We start from the raw sequence: 18,410 nt of genomic DNA, 5'->3' as shown, positions 1-18,410 counted from the left end.
GGGTGTTTCAGTTAGTTTGGAGATAAGAGGCTGAAAGGCCTGCGATGAAGTGTGCTTTAAAACATTTGTTGAACAAACATCGCCATCTAGTGGATTCAGAAAGTAAAGACATTGGTTCATGAAGCTTCATTTGGCCATCACTAATTATTAACTACTTTTTTACCACTACTACCAAATAGTATTCATCTAGAGTCACTAAACATGTTTATAATAAAGTTTTTATGAAGTTAGGGTTGCATTTATGAAGTTTCACACTTAGAGTTTAAAAGTGTAGATATTTTCAGCAGAGATTTATGGGGTTTTTTCTGTTTTTTTTGTAGTCATCTTTGTTGTATTAGTCAATTCACCTCTATAGATGTAACGGGTTATTATCTCAGAGCGTCTCTAAAAAGACAGATCCTACAAAGTTTTTGCAATAAAGACAACTGCAATATACCAGTTATCCTCTTGTGTTGCACTATTCTCATGCAGGGTATTTATCCATCAGCTATCGGAGTTAGTCTTCAGATAAATACCTGCACACACAGAAAAACTCAAATCTCATTTACTATTTGATTTGTTTGGATGAATCTAGAGATGTTCAAGATTACGTCGGCTGTTGTGGTTTGAGGAAATGAAGCAGAGGACTGGACCGGGGGCTTTAAAACAAAAAAAGGAAAAAAAAAGGAAAAACAAAAACCTGCAACGCTTCCTAAAACAATTTGACAGAAACTCTCAATATTTCCTCTTTTAATGTGTGCAAGTGTCTTTTCCTGCTAAACATCCGAGAACAGATGTGAGTGTTGATTTCCAGAGGAGTCAGATGATGCTCAGTAGATGGACAATAACAATAATGTTTGCCTCCAGAGTGTCATGAGTCCAGATTCTCCTGGGACTTGGTGGTTTAATAGTTGAGAGTCGACAACAATCGCAACTTGGTCGTCCGTCCATACGAATGTCTGTGTTCTCTCCATTGGTAATGTTTATAGCGTGTTGTTCTCTGCTGGCATGTCTGTGGTTTCAACAGCGGCAACTTCTGTTCTGGCCCAGCATGCAAAAACTACATCGGTTTCAGCGTTTGTCGTTTCCGTATAAACGAACATCATTTTCAAAAAGTTGCCATACGAACACAAAATTCTTCTGAAATGGAAACACAAAAACACTTTCTTTTATTTTTAACCTGTCTTTTATTAAAAAAAAAAAAAAAGTTAATTGAAAAGCATTTTCAATCCTGGGATGTTGACGCCGTTGAGACTCTGCTCCTGCTTTTATTATTGTCATTTTGTTTTTGTTTTTTATCATTTTGATTGTATTTTTTTAACGTTTTGCAACTTAAGTCTTTAGGTTTTAATGTCGATTTATGTACAACATTTTATTTCAGCAGTGGGGTTGTTTTTTTGGTTGTAAGTGCCATATAAATAATGTTGAGTTTTCACTTGAAAAGTTGTCGTGGGAATGTGGCCTTACAGTAAAGGATGCCAAGCTTCAATTATTAAAATATAATTTATTCCAAAAAGAATCAATAAAATCAATATTTTCATACAGATTGGAGGTTCCCACTGTGGGAAGATCCCTCCACCGTGAACATGGTGTTTTGTCCTCTGGTCTATAAATGAAGCCGTTAAGGCACCTTTCAGTCTGCGGGGAGATACGGCCTCTTTAAGGACGTTTGAAGAACTTGAAGGTGTCCGAGGTTCCCGGGCGAGTCCAGATGTCCGTGTCCTCGGTTTCTTCTGAGCTCTGACGGTTCAGGCCGCGGAGAGAAAAGCGAGGAGGGCGGGATTCGTCGTCAGACACGTCTGAGGGTCCTGAAGGAGGAGAGAAGACAGCTGGGAACTCAATTCTGCTGCAGAGCTTCAGCATATTCTGGATTTTATTCTGAGGTCTCACCGGCCGTGTTTCCACGCTGATCGAGAGCCACCAGGCGACGCCCCCTGCTCCAGCTCGACCAATCACTGAGGGGCTTCACTTCCTGCTGCAGCTGACTTCCTGTGTGGACGGTGGGATGGCTGGAAGACGCTCGGTCCTCAAACAACACAGAGAGAGAAAGTAGAGACTCCAGGTCGAACTGCGTGTGTGTGTGTGTGTGTGTGTGTGTGTGTGTGTGTGTGTGTGTGTGTGTGTGTGTGTGTGTGTGTGTGTGTGTGTGTGTGTGTGTGTGTGTGTGTGTGTGTGTGTGTGTGTGTGTGTGTGTGTGTGTGTGTGTGTGTGTGTGTGTGTGTGCGTGCGTGTGCGTGCGTGTGCGTGTGTACCTGCTGACTGTGCTTGTTCAGCCTCCTCCTCTCTCTGGCTGACAGATACCGACTCTTCTCCACTTCGGGGGTTTGAGGTAATGATGAGGCCTCCAGAGGGTCTGAACACAAAAACATTTTAACTACACACACCTACACACACCGAACTGTTCAGTGATGTGCCTACAAATGACCCACACACTTAAAATAAATACATAAAACTTTACTTTTCACGTCAATTCATGAGACCTTTTCAATATTAATAGTCAATTAGTCATAAAAGGTTTCTAACTTAATGTATTGTTCCTCTCTTTTGTTGTGGACTGAATCTTACAACTTTATAACAGGATAACTGAAAAAAAAAAAGAAACAGTTTACAGATTTAGCGAATCGACTTTCTGTTACTGGATCACAAACATTACTTTCAGTACTTTGTATGAAACTAAATAAGAGCTTTTTTTCTAATCTGACTAATATTAAAAAAAAATTTTTTTTATCTGTTTAAGTTCACAGTTTGTTGGTTTAAAGGCCTGAAATAAACGTTAGAAATCTGTTCAAATTTATACTACTTCTCAGCATGAAAATGCTCATTTGAAGTGTTTTTACAGGAATTACATAGATACTGTGTATACAATCTGTTGATGTTTTCAACGGTTCTTTGTAATAATGGCAAACAAAAGGATGTGAACCCTTTGGAGCCTCTTTCTTTTCTGCATCAGATAGATACTATATTGCTCCTTCACAGGAAACTGAGGTTACAGCGACAAAAAACAAACAAGTAGTGATCCATATGAACAAGAAGAAACATCAAGTATAAAACAAGGCATGAAAATGTCAGAAATTCTGTTAAATTCCGGTCTTTATTGAACTCATCCATTAAAGACTCACAGTGCTGGTAAAAACGAGTTAGGAGTCAAATGACAGCCATAATTAGATATTTAAATAACTAGAGAGAAAGAACATGTGGTTTCACTGAGGAACCGTAGGAGGAAAATCAAGTATATTCTGTTCTGGTCTATTGTCAGACTGTGTGCGTCGCCGTTTGATCTATTATTAATTTCAGAGACAGAAAATCTGTGATCTTACCAATGAAGGCGCTCTCCGACTCGAGGAGAGACCCTCGAGCCGATTCCATCTCACTCCTCTGCAACACACACAGTGACATTATTAAGTTGCACAGTGTGGAATATTCTAGACCAGGGGGTGTGTCAAACACATCGCAGCTCAGGGGCCACATGCAGTCCAATTTCATCTTGAGCGGGTAAAAAAGTGCCACAAGAACCTTTAAATTTAAACTTCCAAGATTTTCTTTGTTGTGGGGCAGAGTATACGTGACGGAAATGTCTATTTTGACCAAAGACGACACCAATCTCAACATAAAGCCAATCTTAATGAAACCTTCTGGTGCAAAATACTGTGAAATACCAAGAGAAAACCGTCTCTTATCGCTGTTGCATTATGCATGTCTATACAAACTCACTCTGACAGCATGGCTTTGAGGCTAATGCGAGTTTTGCTATCTTTCATGGCAGCATCTCCGATAGCTCCGCTCAGGTCTCAGTGCTGTGTTGTGTCCACTACTGTGGAGAATTTTGTTTTTAAAAAATCAATGTTTTCTGTGAAAGTTTGAATTTGCTTGGTGGTTCGGCCGGAGTGGAGCCTCCTGCGGGCCGGTTTTGGCCCACGACCTTTATGTTTGACACCCCTGCTCCCGATGTTTTAATGCGGAAATGAAGAGTCTCACCAGATGATCATGTCGCCGCAGTGGAGACAGGTCAGAATAATCTGCAACGAAACAGAGACGTTTAGGTTGGTTTCCCCTGCAGCACAGATGAAGTTTCTTTCATTCAGCCTGAACAATAGAAACGGGTAGAAAGTCAAACTGTGGAAGAAATGAAGTGAATATTTCAGTGATTCAAAATGTGGCGACTCGTCCATTAAAAACAAAGCGATACATCAATACAGGAACATAGAGTCAACATTTACAGAACCAGCTCAAACTCAATCTTTCCCCTTGTCCTTCGTACCGTCCTGGAATGTGGACCTGCGGCTGCTCGCCTGCCGATACGGATCACCGACGCCCTGCCTCTTCCTCTCTCCTACATCCTCTTCCTCCAGCCTGGACTCAGCGTCTGGACACAGGGACAGCGGTCAGGACTGGAGAAGATCTGACGTTCCCTCACTTCGGACTGACTGTTACCCGAGTATCTGAGCTGCAGCGAGTCGTGAATCCGCATCAGTTTATGTGGCTCCATGTTTCCAGGGCTCGGCTTTCTGACCGGGACCTGGCGCCGCCTGCGGGCCATTTCAAACACGTCCATTGTGGGATGATCCCGATGTCTGGATGGACGGACGGACAGATGGACAGACAGACACACACACACAAAGACATTATGTCATTATACATAAATACAACTGTATTTCATGGAACTAAAAGTTTTGTTTTAAGGTTTGTACAGTTTTCTTATCTAAATTAGGTAGAGTGGATGGTATCGTCAATATAGTCATTCAATGAGGAAATATATGATGCAACAATATCTCAATCATGGTTGTAAAACCTCTTTTTACTATTTTATTATGTTTTTGGTTGTTCCAGCCTGGTGATGTGTCTGGGTCAGATGTCCATCAACTCCTCTTAAATACATTTAAAGCTAATTATTTCATTATTTATAACAATGGCTGTATGAATATAGTAGAATTTGGTGGTTTATTATACTCAGTATTTACAAAATTGTGCTAGTTTAGATCATTCAGACCTAGTATTTACTTATTCCAACTGAATTCAAACTTTTAGTGAAGAATCAAACTACGCAGAGCGGCGTTTATGATGAATCTCCATTAATGTTGCTGACCTGCAGCTCTGTGGAGACTCTAACTCCTCCCACTCCTCCTGCTGCAGACGCTTCTCCAGGACTTTCTGCTCATTGTAAAGATGTCGACGTAACCGTGCCAGCTCACTGATCAGCTCGCCCTGATCTCCTTAAAAAACACACAGTCAAACCCTGGTCCTCAAGTCACAGCTTATATCCGTCCCAAAACATTTTCACCAAATCCGATGGTTTGATGCCAGTCTGGAGTTACTGTTTGTTCACCTGCAGCTCGGAGCTGGTTCCTACGAGCGGGAACGGGGGGAGACTGGACACCGGACAGGGAGCGCTCCTAAAACGACAAGACATACCACAAAAACAGGATTTATTTGTTTTTTTCCAATCAAGAGGATCAAATGTGAGGGAATAAAGCCTCTGGAGACTCACAGAGAGGGGAGCTGCAGAGTGCTGGCTGTCCACAGTGGGGGGTCTCGGGGTGTACTGCTGCGGTCTCCTCTGCAGAGTGGGGATGGGAGGAGAGGGCTGCCTGCAGAGCTGAGAGGACACATTCAAACACTGAAACTCGTCTGTGCTTCTCGACACGAGGACGAGTCGAATCATTTTAACAACTCTGAACACTTGAATCTCATCTTCACCAACTACGAAAGGACCTGAAAAGCATGTGGTGGATTCGTTGTTGTTATCAGCAGTATGGGCGTCTAATCCATCTGTTGACATTCATTCAAGCAGGACAAACTGACTGAGACTAAGAAACATCTTAGAAACAAGATTATCAGGTGGAGACGGGATTCTATCTAATGTAAGGCCCAAATGTAAAGTCCAACAGAGCAGCCACAGGAGATTACATTCACAAAATCATGTGGTAGCAACATTCGCTGGCCTCAAAACAAAGACATGATTCAATTATCAACCAAAACCAAGCCCGAGTTTCAGTTTTTGACCAGCTGTTGTTACTGGAGAGTCAAGGGCTGCTGTGACCATGTGCTCTATGAAGGTTGTTCAAAATCTTTAGTGTGGAAACACTCAGGGTTCAAATGAGAGCGGCTTGTGAACTGGTTCCCCCTGCACTATGGAGAGGATTATAGAAGGCCTTGTAATCACTTCATAATGAAATCATGACCATATAAACAGGGTTGGGAGTGCCGAGTGTGTCCTGACCTCCTCCACCTGGGCCCCGCTCTCTCTCTCGCACCGTTTCCTGAGAGCTTCGTTCTCCTTCTCGTCGGCTTCCTTCTTCTTCCTCTCCACCTCCTTCTTCTTCTGCTCGGCCAGCTGCATGAGCTCCTCATTCTTCGCCTTTTGCTGAGGACGCAGAGACAAGCCAGAGATGAAGAAGAAGGCAGAGAATGAGGGGAAAGCAGCTGTTCAGCTCTTCACCTCCATGTCCTTCCGTTTCTTCTTATCTTGCTCCTCCTCAAACTCCCTCTGGATGCGGGCCCTCTGCTCCGCCAGCCTCCTCTCCTCTTTATCCTCCTCCAGTCTTTCGCGTTCCCTCTCCTCTGCCTTTTTACGCATCTTCTCCTCAATCTGCGAACAGAAGTTGAGCTTGAAAACATCTCCGGGACGCAGGCGGCACGATGAAGCTGAGCAGCCGTTACCTGCTGCTTGAGGTCGGCTTTGTATTTGTCCCGCTCGTGGAGCTGCTGCTCTGTCGGCTGGTTGGAAAACACGTTGCCTCTCGCAAACTGCGAGGTCTGGACATGAGTGAAACCTAAAATACAACAAGGTTGACATGAACATACTGTAGCTACTGAACTGCTCTGCCCTGTATACATTATATTATTTAATATTGCATATTCAACTCTTATTCTGTTTTATTGATATTTTCCCTCTATTCTATTTATTCAATGTGGTTTAAGGTGACAAAGAATTTCCCTCTGGCATTAATAAAGCATTTCTGTCATATTCTATTCAAATAAATATTCACAGGGATCTGCGAGCTGCAAAGCACATGATGAACTGAGAAATAATATTCACAATATTTTGTGTTGTAAAAGGCAAGTTCATTAAATGTCAACTTCCTAATAACAGACTCAAAAATATAATGAATGAAACCATAAAAAGACAAAAATATGATTCCAGCCTTTTTACATGATTTAAGCAAATAGTTTCATAAAACAGTAAAATGAAAGAACTTAAAGTATCTGTGTATTCCTAGAGAGCCTGTCACTGGTGTCAGGTCTTGTGCGCTGTGCTACAGTACCAGAAACCCTGTCGTTGGGGTCTGTGTGCTCGGTCCGTGGGGCAGCGGGGGCAGCGGGGGCAGCGAGGGCAGCCTTGGCAGCGAGGGCAGCGGTGGCTCTCCTCTGCCACTGCTCCGGGTTGCTGTAGGCCTCCTCGTTCAGCTTGTGCATCTGGTTGAGGTCAGCTGGGCGACAGAAAAAGGTCCTTGTGAGTCGGAGCAGACACTTCTTGCTTATTTAGAAAGATGTTGGGACGTACTGATGAGGTTTCCCGTGTTGTCCCTGAGCGGGGCTCCTCCTCCGCCTCTCCCCCACGGCTGGTATTTCTTCATGTCGGCCTCCAGCTGGGCCTCATAGCGCTCCTTCTCCTCTCTCTCGCGACACCTCCGCTCCTGCTGCTCCTGGATCTACAGCAGGGCGACTCTTCAGTCAATGTAAACTCATATACTACAAGGACAGAAGTCTACACCACTGAGGATCTGCCTGAAAAAGCTAAAGGGAGGAACGATGGCAGGCTGGCGGGGGGTTCTTTGCTGTAGGATTAGGAAAGATAAAAGGATGTTTTCCCCTGAAATTCCAGTTTGTGTAAACTAAACTGGATGAGGCAGGTGGAAACACACCTGAAGCAGGATGAGGGTGGGACTGAGGATGGCCTGAGCAGGGGAACTTGTCAGACACTATCACGACATCTCTGAGCACAGACGTACGAGGATCTAAAGACGGTACCGTTGTTTCAGTTTGAACCAGAGCCAGGTTACCTTGCTGTAAGGCTCACTGCTCCCTCCAATGAAAGCTTCCTGCCAACACATCACGCTAACATTCAGTTAAAGGTTTTCTGCAAATCCGGATTGCGTTCAAATAAGAGTTGATCCACAGTTCAGGTTACAGGTTCATCTCAAAGAGTTAAAATATTAATAAAGAGTCTTTTGTTCTGTCTGTTATTTTTATACTCACAATTTCTAGTGTGATAAATAAGTTGATAGTAACGCCAGCAGAAGCTAAAAGGGGTTTGACTAGTTCAGTTTATTTGTTAAAATCTTAAATATATGGAAGAATAAAATTCTGATACCACATTATGGGAAAAAGGACTTTCTTTTAGATGGACCTATAAATGTTTGATGAATGTGGTGAAGGTTGAGATTTAGGACATTAAATTGTTCTTTTTAAAAGAAAACATGAATGGTTCAGATGTCAAATGATGCTGCCTGTGTTTCTCTGTCATAACTAATTTATAATTAATCCAGATCCACCACTAATCCCCTGGGATTACATATCAAGTGTACATACGGCTGATCTATATACATGCATCCATATAATCTCATACTACTATAATTATCCAATCAACACCCGACAGTTTTGGTTCCCAGGATTTTTCTTCTGAAGTCCTTAGTTTACCTAAAGCCCCTGGGGCTCAGGCCTCGAGAGGATTATCAGAATTCCTGAACTCAATCTCATAAAAGCCTTCTATTTAAAATGCTCATTTGACATCATCTTGACTCACCTGTAGTTTCAGAGCATCTCTGTAGCTCAGAATCCTTTCCCTGGTAGATCTGGGGACCTCTGAGGGGACATTCCTGGCGTGTGAGTCCATGACAGGCTCAGTGTTTAGCCTAGTCAGAGCAGAATACCAGGGAGTGTCACACTTAAGGCCCGTGGACTAAAATCATCCCACATTTTCATCACGTAGACTCACCACCACAACACAGAAAAACATTAAAGTTTAAATTAACGGTTATTATGGCTTTATTTTATTGGTCCGGCCCACTCAAGATGAAATTGGACTTTTTGCGACCCCTCAGCTAAAATGTGTCTGACACTCCTGGTATATACATTACAGCCCCTAATGGAAACTCAAGAATGTACGTCCAATCACAAACTGCAGTCGAAGCTGAAAAAGCAGAAAGAGTGGCCACATCGCTGGAGGACGGTCATATGGTCACCCTGCATCCAAAGTGGAGAAGGTTTTACTTACAGGAACTGTGGCTCAGGAAAGCTGCTTCCACTGAGCTGACTGTGAGGACTGTGGGTTCCAATCTGACTCGGCACAGCTCCCCCTGGTGGTGAAGTCCAATAGGACACGGGAAGGCCAACTCCCGGGACGGACAAATGACCGTCTGGGCAGAAGGATCAAACATTGATGTCTATGCTAAAAAAAACTAAAACAAAACTAGAACTTTCAGAGAACATTGTCCTTTTAGAGAGCAGAGCTTACAGTAGGCTGCGTTTGGGCCGAGCAGGTTTCTAGAGCCGTAGTAGTGGTGAGGCTCAGCGTACGGGCTTCTGTAGGCTTCGCTCAGTGAGGACGGAGGGTGAGGAGCAAACGGAGGATTTCTGGAGAGGGAAAGTCGACAATGATTCAATTCAAAATAAAGCACTTGTCTCTCACTTTCCGTGGACCTAAACACCCAAGCTGTGTTCAAAAACTTAGGACTCTTTAGTTTTGTGGATTTTCTCTTTGCTGTTTATCATTAAAACTCATATTTTCCTATTAAACAAGGCCACATTTCTTAACATGCATTTGTGGGAAGATACAAACCTGTCAGATCCTCCCAGCTGCTTCTGCTGGAGGTTTCTTCTTGTCATGAGAAGATTATTTCTAAACTATCACCTTTACTTTGCTCATATGTTATCATTTCAACTTGGGAACTTCAACGTTTTAATTGATAAATGAATATAACAGCATGCATTTCTAAACCTCATAAAGTCTTTAGATTAAAATCTGCTGCTTAGTTTTAAGTTTTTGGTGTCATTTCTGTCGAACAGTTAAAACTGAGGTTTTCATTCTGTTGTCATACACTGACATCTAGTGGTACAAACCAACACATTTTAACGTATTACTACAAAAAGGAGATTTACAGTCCAGAAAATGTAGCAAATTTTTTTTTAAAGAATTATGCTTTTTGAAAATGTATATATTTCATGAACCAAAGGGACCAAAATCACATTTATTATCTTAAACTAAGACAATTTCTTTTAATGGTGCCAAAATCAGCCAGAAACTATTAAAACATTATCGTGTAGAAACCTAAAACGATGCGATGTCTCTGTCCCTTGACTAGTTAAGAGTTGAAGTACCTGTGAATGTCCATGGCCGTGGGGAAGGCTGGTGCAACTGGATGGCTGTTTGAAGACAACATGCCTCCCCCGAGGCCCCCCGGCCCCCCGAGGCCCCCCAGGCCCAGGGCGGAGCTGTACTCCAGCAGAGGGGACTGGAAGGCCACGTGAGGCTGATCAGGAGGGGGGACTTCTCTCTCTCTGACGGCCATCTTCTCGCTGCGGGGCGGAGGTCGACACAGAGACGACGTGGCGCTCTCTCCGGTTGGGAGGGGCTCAGAAACATGGAGATCTTTCCTCCTGCTCAGACCGAACTGCCTGATTCGATCCGGCTGAAGTTTGAAACAAAATCAATGATTTTCACAGAAGATTTCCTTTCGGTGATGCGACCCGTCACCACTCGGGCTCATGCTTCATTTCACCTGTTTCTCGGGGTCGTTTGCTCCCGTCACCGCAACTTTCAGCTCTAAATCTTTCTCCCTGCAACAAACAAAATCAGCTGTTGTAATCTCAAATGTTCTAAGAATGTAGGTTTTATGGAGCTAATCATGACAATGTACCTCTTCTTGTTTCGGTGCTGTTCGGCGATCTGCTCTTGCAGCTCTTTTCTGTAGCGATCCTTCCTCCTCTTGAGGACCTCGTCTGTATCTGTTACTCCTGAAGAGGTGAGGAATTGTTATGTCCCTCAATTTCCACAACAGGAAGGCAACGATTTTTATATTCATCATTCTTCAACTACATCTGAAAAGCTCTTCTTTTCAAAAAATACTTGGTGTATATATTACTGAGCGCAAACATTCCTTCATCATTCCTACATTTTCTGTAGTAACTTGTATTAGGCGATACTCGTTCAACAAGCCACTTTGAGTTCCGTCGTGTCCGTCATGGAGCTATTCTGTACCTCAGCTGCAATTCTGTGTGCTTGGACTTATTTCTTCTATTGATCAGTTTTCCATTCCTTCGGAATTGTGGGAGGAAACAGCTTAAAACCCACACACACAGGGAGAACATGCAAACCCTGCACAGAAAGGCCCGGCCATGGACTCTAATGGGATATTAAACATCCAAATCTGGGTTAAAATTAGTCTATTTATAACAATTATAGCTTTAATGATGACACATTAAAGATTTCATATTATGGGAATGTAACTTTATAATGGTTTTCTCACAGTAAAATGTCTCCCCATAGCCTGTGTATGAAGTGAAGAAAGTCTGTCGTCTCCCTCAAATGCTTGCTCCTCTTTTTGAGAAATGTGTGCTCAAACAGATGTTCCCTTCATGACGTCACGTGGGGAAATAACCACTTCCTCTGGTAGTCGATACTCACGTTGACCCTCCCACAGGTAGCTGAGCTCTCCCCTCTAAAATTACAAGCGGGTGCTAAAAAATGTTTTCTCCTCACAAACACTACCGGAATACAAACACAGCTCATTAGTGTTTAAAGGCACAGACACAGAAACAACTTGTTCTCAGTCGAGCTCACGAGAGGAACTTTTAGACTGGTTGAAAATCACGACCAAGGCTGGACTTGGGGCGATACACTTTGAATACAACGGTGTTGGACCTCTGCCAACTATGGGAAATTGTTGAAAAAGTGTATCTTATGGACTAAAACAATCCCAGTATGAACATCTCGGATAGGGGGAAGCGGGGGGTTAGCACTCTCTCTTCGTACCAACAATGTCCCCAGTCTGACTCTAGATTGGGTTTAGGGGCCTTTCTGTGTGGAATTTGCATCTTCTCCCCAACTCTTATATTCCAAAAACATGCATTTGAGGATAACAGATTCCTGTAAATATCCTGTCGGTGTGGCTATGAGTGCGTATGTTTGTCTGTCCCTGTGCGTTTGTCGTATGACGAACTGGTGACCTGTCCAGGGTGGAGCCTGTCCTCGCTCATAGTCAGCTGTGATTGGCTCCAGCTCACCCAAGAGAAGAAAATGGTTTTGATGGTTGGACTGTTCGCTATAGCAAAATGGTGGTTTGGAGTTGTTACTCATATGTGTCAGCAAATTTGTCATCACTTGTCGCTTTGCCGTCAGGACATCTGAGAAAATTGACACAGCAGCATTTTTAAAATTCCATCTAAATTTTGGAAAGATAGGTTAGCAAGAATTAGTGACCTGGACAGTGACATTATTTCTGCTGACAGAATCTCAGGAGTTTCACTGACGTTGGTGAATTAAACATGTTATCAAATGATGGATCTCTGTTTGAAATAGTTTGCCGTCAGAAGGAATTATATTGCAACAGTGAATGTACACACTTTCTGTGTGTTTTATTGGGGAATAATTAAGTTATGTTGTTGCAGCTATAGTACAAAATGTAAAGACTGTTTTTGGGGCTTCCATGTTGATGTTAACCAGTGATGTTTTGATTCATTCCTTGTGTGTGAAATGCAGTATTGTTTCAGTGCTGATGCTCTTGTCAAGAAGAAGTTACCCATCTCTCACGCTGTCCTTACCTATAATGAGACCGGTGGCAAATTCAGCCTCCTCATTTCTGCTGTGCGCTTTCGATCGCCTTCCATCTCTGGCAGCGCCTGAAGGATTCCCTCTTCTTTCACTGGGGGTAAAAAAATACAATGAAATCAAAAATTAAAACTAGGTAGGAAGAAGCATAAGCTGATTAAATCTTTCCCTCTCTGGTCAGTCTGTTTGCATCCTGTGACTCTTCTTTCTTTCTTTTAACCAATCACATCTCATAACTTTTAAAAACTTATATAACCACAAAGCAAAGATAAGAGAGCAACCAGCAAGTAAACAAGCAGGTAAATAAACAAAATGTAAGAACCTGGAAGGCAAATTCCAGCCTCCTTCTTCTTCTTTTTCCCTGTACCTGCTGAACACAATTTGTTTTCTTGTTTGAACTGCTTCATGGTTGCACATTGCCTGAGCTGCCCGACATTTTATTCCACAGTTTCACTCCACAAACAGAAATCCTAAATAGTTTTAAAGTTGTGCTGGCACGTGGATGTTTTCTAATTTATTTCCCTCCTTAATGTAAAACTCTCCTTTTAACAAACAGCTTCAGGATGTTCCCTGGTAGTGAGTTATTTGATGCATTGTACATGATTTGTGCCGTTTGAAAAAGAACCAAATCAGTGAATTTGACTGTTTTTGACAGTAAGAATCGTGGATCAGTGTGATCTCTGTAACTGGTGTTGTGAACGATCCTTATGGCCTTTTTCTACAGTGTAGACAGTGAATGTAGTAAAAATGTGTTATTGCCCCAAATTCCTACACAGTCATTTAAATATGGTGATATGAGTGAACAGTAGCGAATGTGGAGTGAACTCTGGTCCAGAAAGTGTTTTTCCTTTACTGAGTCATGAAAAGCTTCATGACAGTTTGTTTAGTTTTCATCCAGCGTTACACCAAAAAATGTGATTTCATCCCATCTATCTGTATTATTGCATTACTATTCCTTTTGACACAGCCTAAGTTTAGTGTTGTTTAAATTCAGTGATAATTTATTCCTGTTAAACCAATTCTTTAATTTACTCGTCTGCAGTTGTTGCCCTCAGTAGTTCCTGTAAATCTCTCCTGACCATCAAACCAACTGGGACTGAACACGCCTCATATAAACAGCAAGGCCACAAAAGGAACTCCCACTACCTGCTCTGGATCCCGGCTGTTCGCCTCCTCTCAGAACCGGCCTCCACCCCGACGTGTCTGTATCTTCTACCTCCTGTCGTCTCCGGCTCTTCTTTAAAGAAGAGCTCCTCCTCTGACTCGGACTGAAGCCTCTCGTGACGCCTGTGAAGCGGTGGCGAGTGCTCGCCGTCCTCCTCCGGGTAGCGGAAGCGCAGAGGCCTGTGCGACACGCTCCTCTCCTCCGTCAGCGTAGCGGCATCTCTCTGGAGGGTGGGCCGACGTGACGGGTTGTCAAGAGGGTCTTTCTGGGGAGAAAAAAAAGAGACATGACATGCTCATTAGGTTTCTGGCAATGCAGGGAGATCTAAACATGAGCCATCTGGATGAACACTGGGGACTAAACTGTTGTTCTGATAAAGTCTTTTAAAAAGCAACAGACTTACCTCCGCAGAGGTGCAGTTATTCAGGTGGATGAAAGGTCTGGACTTCACAGGCTCTACGTGTTTCTTCTGCAACACAGCACGTCTTTATTCCCGCAATGTGAAGACGTTGTCGTGCAATTTAGCGCATGACGAACAAACTGAACTCAGTGTGTTGATCTACTAAACAGCTAACAAAAGGAGAGAGTTACTTGAGCCAAGTAGCGCCTGTAGTCCAGGCGGAGCTCGTTCTGCAGCCTCTGCTTCTTCCTTTCATACTCCACACCGAGGGGCAGGCCGATGCTGCAACTCTCCTCTGACAACACACCTATCGGCAGGAGTTTTGTGTTAAAACACCAATGCTGTTCTGTCGTGAAGTGAGCCATCAGATACCCGAGGGGACAAAACTGGATTTTCCTTTTGTTGCGACAGGCCACAGAAACGTCCTCTCAGAGTTCACTTAGGAATCGAGTCAGTATGCACGCTATTGATCAGCTAAAAAGGTTAAAGGTCCACCACCTTGCAAAGGAAATATTAGTTGGCTTGAGTTTCATTCATGTCATGAAGTCAAAAGGATGCAGGCTGTGTTGGGAGGAAAATAGGCTCACTCCATCCCATTCCACTCAACCTCCTTATGTTGAAGGTCCATGGCCGTATGTTGAATGTTGAATGTTGAAGGAGACGAGGATGACCCTTTTAATTCTTTGTATACTTTCTACAACACTTATCCCAGGGGTGACAGACTCAATTTGCTTCAAGGATTACATACGGTGCAATTTGATCTCAAGTGGGTCAGACCAGTAAATAAAAGCATTATAATCCATAAATAACTAGAACTCAAAATCCCTGTCTTTGTTTTAGTGTAAAAAAGTATTAATAAATCATTCAGAAGGTCACATTTAATGACCTATTGTTTAATAACCCAAATTTTCTATAAAATAACTGTCATTTCACCAATATTATACCTGAGTTCACCTTGTGCTTTATAACTTACAGATCACAGTGGATTTTTATTACAGTATTTATTTACATCTTCAAAGGCGTAAAACATCTGGTTATATGTAGCTGGAACTATAATATAGCAGGCTCGGTCATATTATGTATACCTATTATGTAACATTTTGTCACAATCTAGAAATGATCTCTGATGTCGACGCATGTATTTATCTGTGTGTCGTAATCCTGATTACCTGAACTGATTCACCACATAATACAGACTAAATTCCACCCCTGGTGGTCAAATAAATATTTTGCAGTTAATGTCAATTTCTCACAGCTACAAAATCTCAGGACCAGATTGGGCTCTCTGGCGGGCCGGGGCTGGCCCACGGGCCACAGGTTTGGCACCCTTGCTTTAAAACAAATTAGGTGAAAAATACTCTGCTGACACATCAGTGTCTGGGTGTCAGTGATGTCTAAAAATACACTGGAAGCTGTCGCAAAAAACCGAGAAATTTGACACCGACAGCTAAATTTTGCATCCAAATGCTGTTCAGAGTCAGGATGAGAATAACACTTGAATGGACACTCACTCTAAAGAAAAGTAAAGAGTTCAGTGATAAAAATGTCTCCCTGACATTTTGGAAAACTTTACAGATTTCTTATCATATTATTGGAATTAGAAAAAAAAAATTGACATTCTTTTTAAGAGTGAGGAACCATGTTGATAGTCATAAAGGAGCAACTTTTTTTTTTCAAGAATATATATAATAACAGGAAAAAATGGCGGTACCTTTACCCTGTGTGACGGACATGGGGGGAATATTCTCCTTGGACACATAACCTCTGTCTGGTTTGGCCTGTAGTTGAGAAACAAGAAGGATAGCATACATTAAAAGCTGGATACAGCAGAAGTAAGAGATCCATTTCCTTTCTATCCTCCATACATCATTCATCATGCCAACCCCGATCCTTCAGAAGTCCATATACACATATTATACCACTTCATCAAAGTTTAGGTCATGCAAGGATGAAGCTTGTATCAGTCAACTATGATTAAAAGCTGAGAGCCTCCTTGAAAGGTCACCAGACTGACAGAGGGCAAACACAGAGAGAGAGAGAGAGAGAGAGAGAGAGAGAGAGAGAGAGAGAGAGAGAGAGAGAGAGAGAGAGAGAGAGAGAGAGAGAGAGAGAGAGAGAGAAAAACCCACACTCAAAATTACACTTTCAGGCAGTTTACGGTCGCCAATTAACCTATAACACTTTGTTTTTGGACTGTGGACGCAGAGGAAGAACATGGAAACCTGGATCATTGCAATACTTTATGTTTACATTATCAGACTGTCACCTCAGGCAGCCATAGTTCAGATCTGAAACCCCAATGCTGTTTGTGTTTGTGCATTCCTGCGCCTTTTCTATGCTTTCGTCCCACAATCTTCAGAGACAAGCTGATGAATATAAATTGGCTGCGGATGAAGATGAGATTGTCTTTCAGACATGTATCCTGTACAGAGTGTGTATCCTGCCAGCTTTTTGCAACATTATTCAGGCAAGGCAAATATATTTCTTTGTGACACGTTGTGCCTTGTGTCCGAATGGTACTAGAGAAAGTAAGAAAGGCAATTAAAAGAGGCATAAACAGGAGAATAAAGTAAAAACTTTATTTAGACAAAAGTAATAAAATAAGGAAAACCTACTGTTTATTGGATATCCTGAGCAAATAATAATGTTTAAGGCATGATTTAAAAGAAGAGTGTGTCAGCAGTCCTCAGGAAGTTTGTTCCACAGGTGATAATTGTTGGAGCTAAAAGCTGCTTCACCTTGCTTCTCCTGACTCTAGGTACAGTTAGTGAATCCCCTCCTGAGGACCTCAGGGGTCTGGGTGTTTCATATTCTACTAGTAAATCTGAGACGTAACTTTTCAAAGCTTTATAGACAATAAGTACGATTTTGAAGTGGATCCTTTGACACACAGTGCAGAGATAGAAGCTTGGGTGTAAAGTGCTCCAGCCTCTTGATATTGGACTCAGCCTTTTTGAGGAGCTGCAGCTGTCTGACACGTTTTCACTGAGACATGTGAACACAAGTCACAACAATCCAGCCTGCTGAAAATAATTGCATGAACAAATTTCTCCGAATTCATCTGCAGCAGATGAATTTATTTAAGTCTGTTGAATTGCATATGTAATCCCTACACGCTCCCAGAACCAGGGCTTGAGCTCCGACCCACAATCTTCCTGGATGTCCTGATCATTTTCTCTCCTCTGACAGCGGATCAAACCTACCTTCATCTCCATGTAGGGGGGGTCGTGTGATAAACTGGCTTTGTCCTCGGCCATTCTCGCCTTGCGCGCCTTGATGAAGTTCTCCAGTTCGTCATCCATTACCAAACTGAGAGATCCAACCACCATTCCCACACTTTTCACTGCAGACAGGCCAGAAAACCATAGACAGCCTCGCTGTGTCTCACTGACAGCCTCACTTCCGGCCAGTTGTCCGGGCAACCTGCGCGTCACATTCCTTCCTAAACCCGCTCACAGTGCCAGCTGAGCAACTATAAGAAAGTGACAGAGCAGTTCTAAACCCAAACTTTTTTATGTTCTGGCTATTTCGTTTGACGTTAATTTACATTCACGAGCGTGTTGGATTTAACACAAAGGTGTTTAAACCCGAAGTGAAGCTAATTAGAACAACACAAAAGACCTAAGTCTGGTTCCACACTAGCCCGCCTCCTCTGCGACTAGCGATCATCGTCAATTGTAACTTAATAATAAAACTCACCTACCACCAAGTGTAGTTAGGGACTAAAGTTACGAAAGCCACGATTAGCCAGAGTTTTAGCCAGAGTTTAAGCGACGCCTGTTCAAATATTAACCTTACGACACGGTACGCTTGTACTTCCGGTTCCGACTCTCACTGAAACACGAAGGTTCCGTTCTGCTGTTCGTGTGTGAAAGACAAAGCAGCATGAAATGAAATGGAAATTTACATGTATATATCTTATACATGACATATCTAATTCAAGCATTCATTTTATCTAGTTTTCCTTTGTCCAGTCAGATGATATACATGATCCCAATTTTAAAAAAAGAAAAAAAAGGACATCTTTAAATTATTTTCTTTTCACTTTCACTAAATTTAATTACATCAGGATTCTTATATATATATGCACTAGTTTTGGA

General features: G+C 42.5%; 1 protein-coding gene across 1 annotated transcript; it reads right to left on the bottom strand.

Annotated features, from left to right (window-relative positions):
- Positions 1-1,571: 1,571 nt before the first annotated feature.
- Positions 1,572-18,133, bottom strand: LOC308111300 (centrosome and spindle pole-associated protein 1-like). The gene is made up of 27 exons (XM_080466162.1): positions 17,514-18,133; positions 16,022-16,088; positions 14,502-14,617; positions 14,314-14,379; positions 13,892-14,175; positions 12,739-12,839; positions 10,836-10,932; positions 10,698-10,755; positions 10,297-10,607; positions 9,434-9,552; positions 9,194-9,335; positions 8,723-8,831; positions 7,481-7,628; positions 7,242-7,406; positions 6,637-6,749; positions 6,416-6,565; positions 6,197-6,340; positions 5,465-5,572; positions 5,303-5,369; positions 5,063-5,189; positions 4,411-4,550; positions 4,238-4,342; positions 3,955-3,995; positions 3,297-3,354; positions 2,232-2,332; positions 1,870-2,005; positions 1,572-1,787 (listed from the first exon to the last, which is right to left on the bottom strand). Exons 1-27 carry the CDS (start codon positions 17,637-17,639, stop codon positions 1,639-1,641), a joined length of 3,348 nt encoding a protein of 1,115 aa, XP_080322288.1. The 5' UTR covers positions 17,640-18,133; the 3' UTR covers positions 1,572-1,638.
- Positions 18,134-18,410: the final 277 nt, after the last annotated feature.

The sequence above is a fragment of the Lipophrys pholis genome, assembly GCF_963383615.2.
Source record: "Lipophrys pholis genome assembly, chromosome: 6".
Taxonomy (NCBI): Eukaryota; Metazoa; Chordata; class Actinopteri; order Blenniiformes; family Blenniidae; genus Lipophrys; species Lipophrys pholis.
The sequence above is the reverse complement of the archived record's forward strand: the minus strand, read 5'-3'. Positions and strand labels throughout refer to the sequence as shown.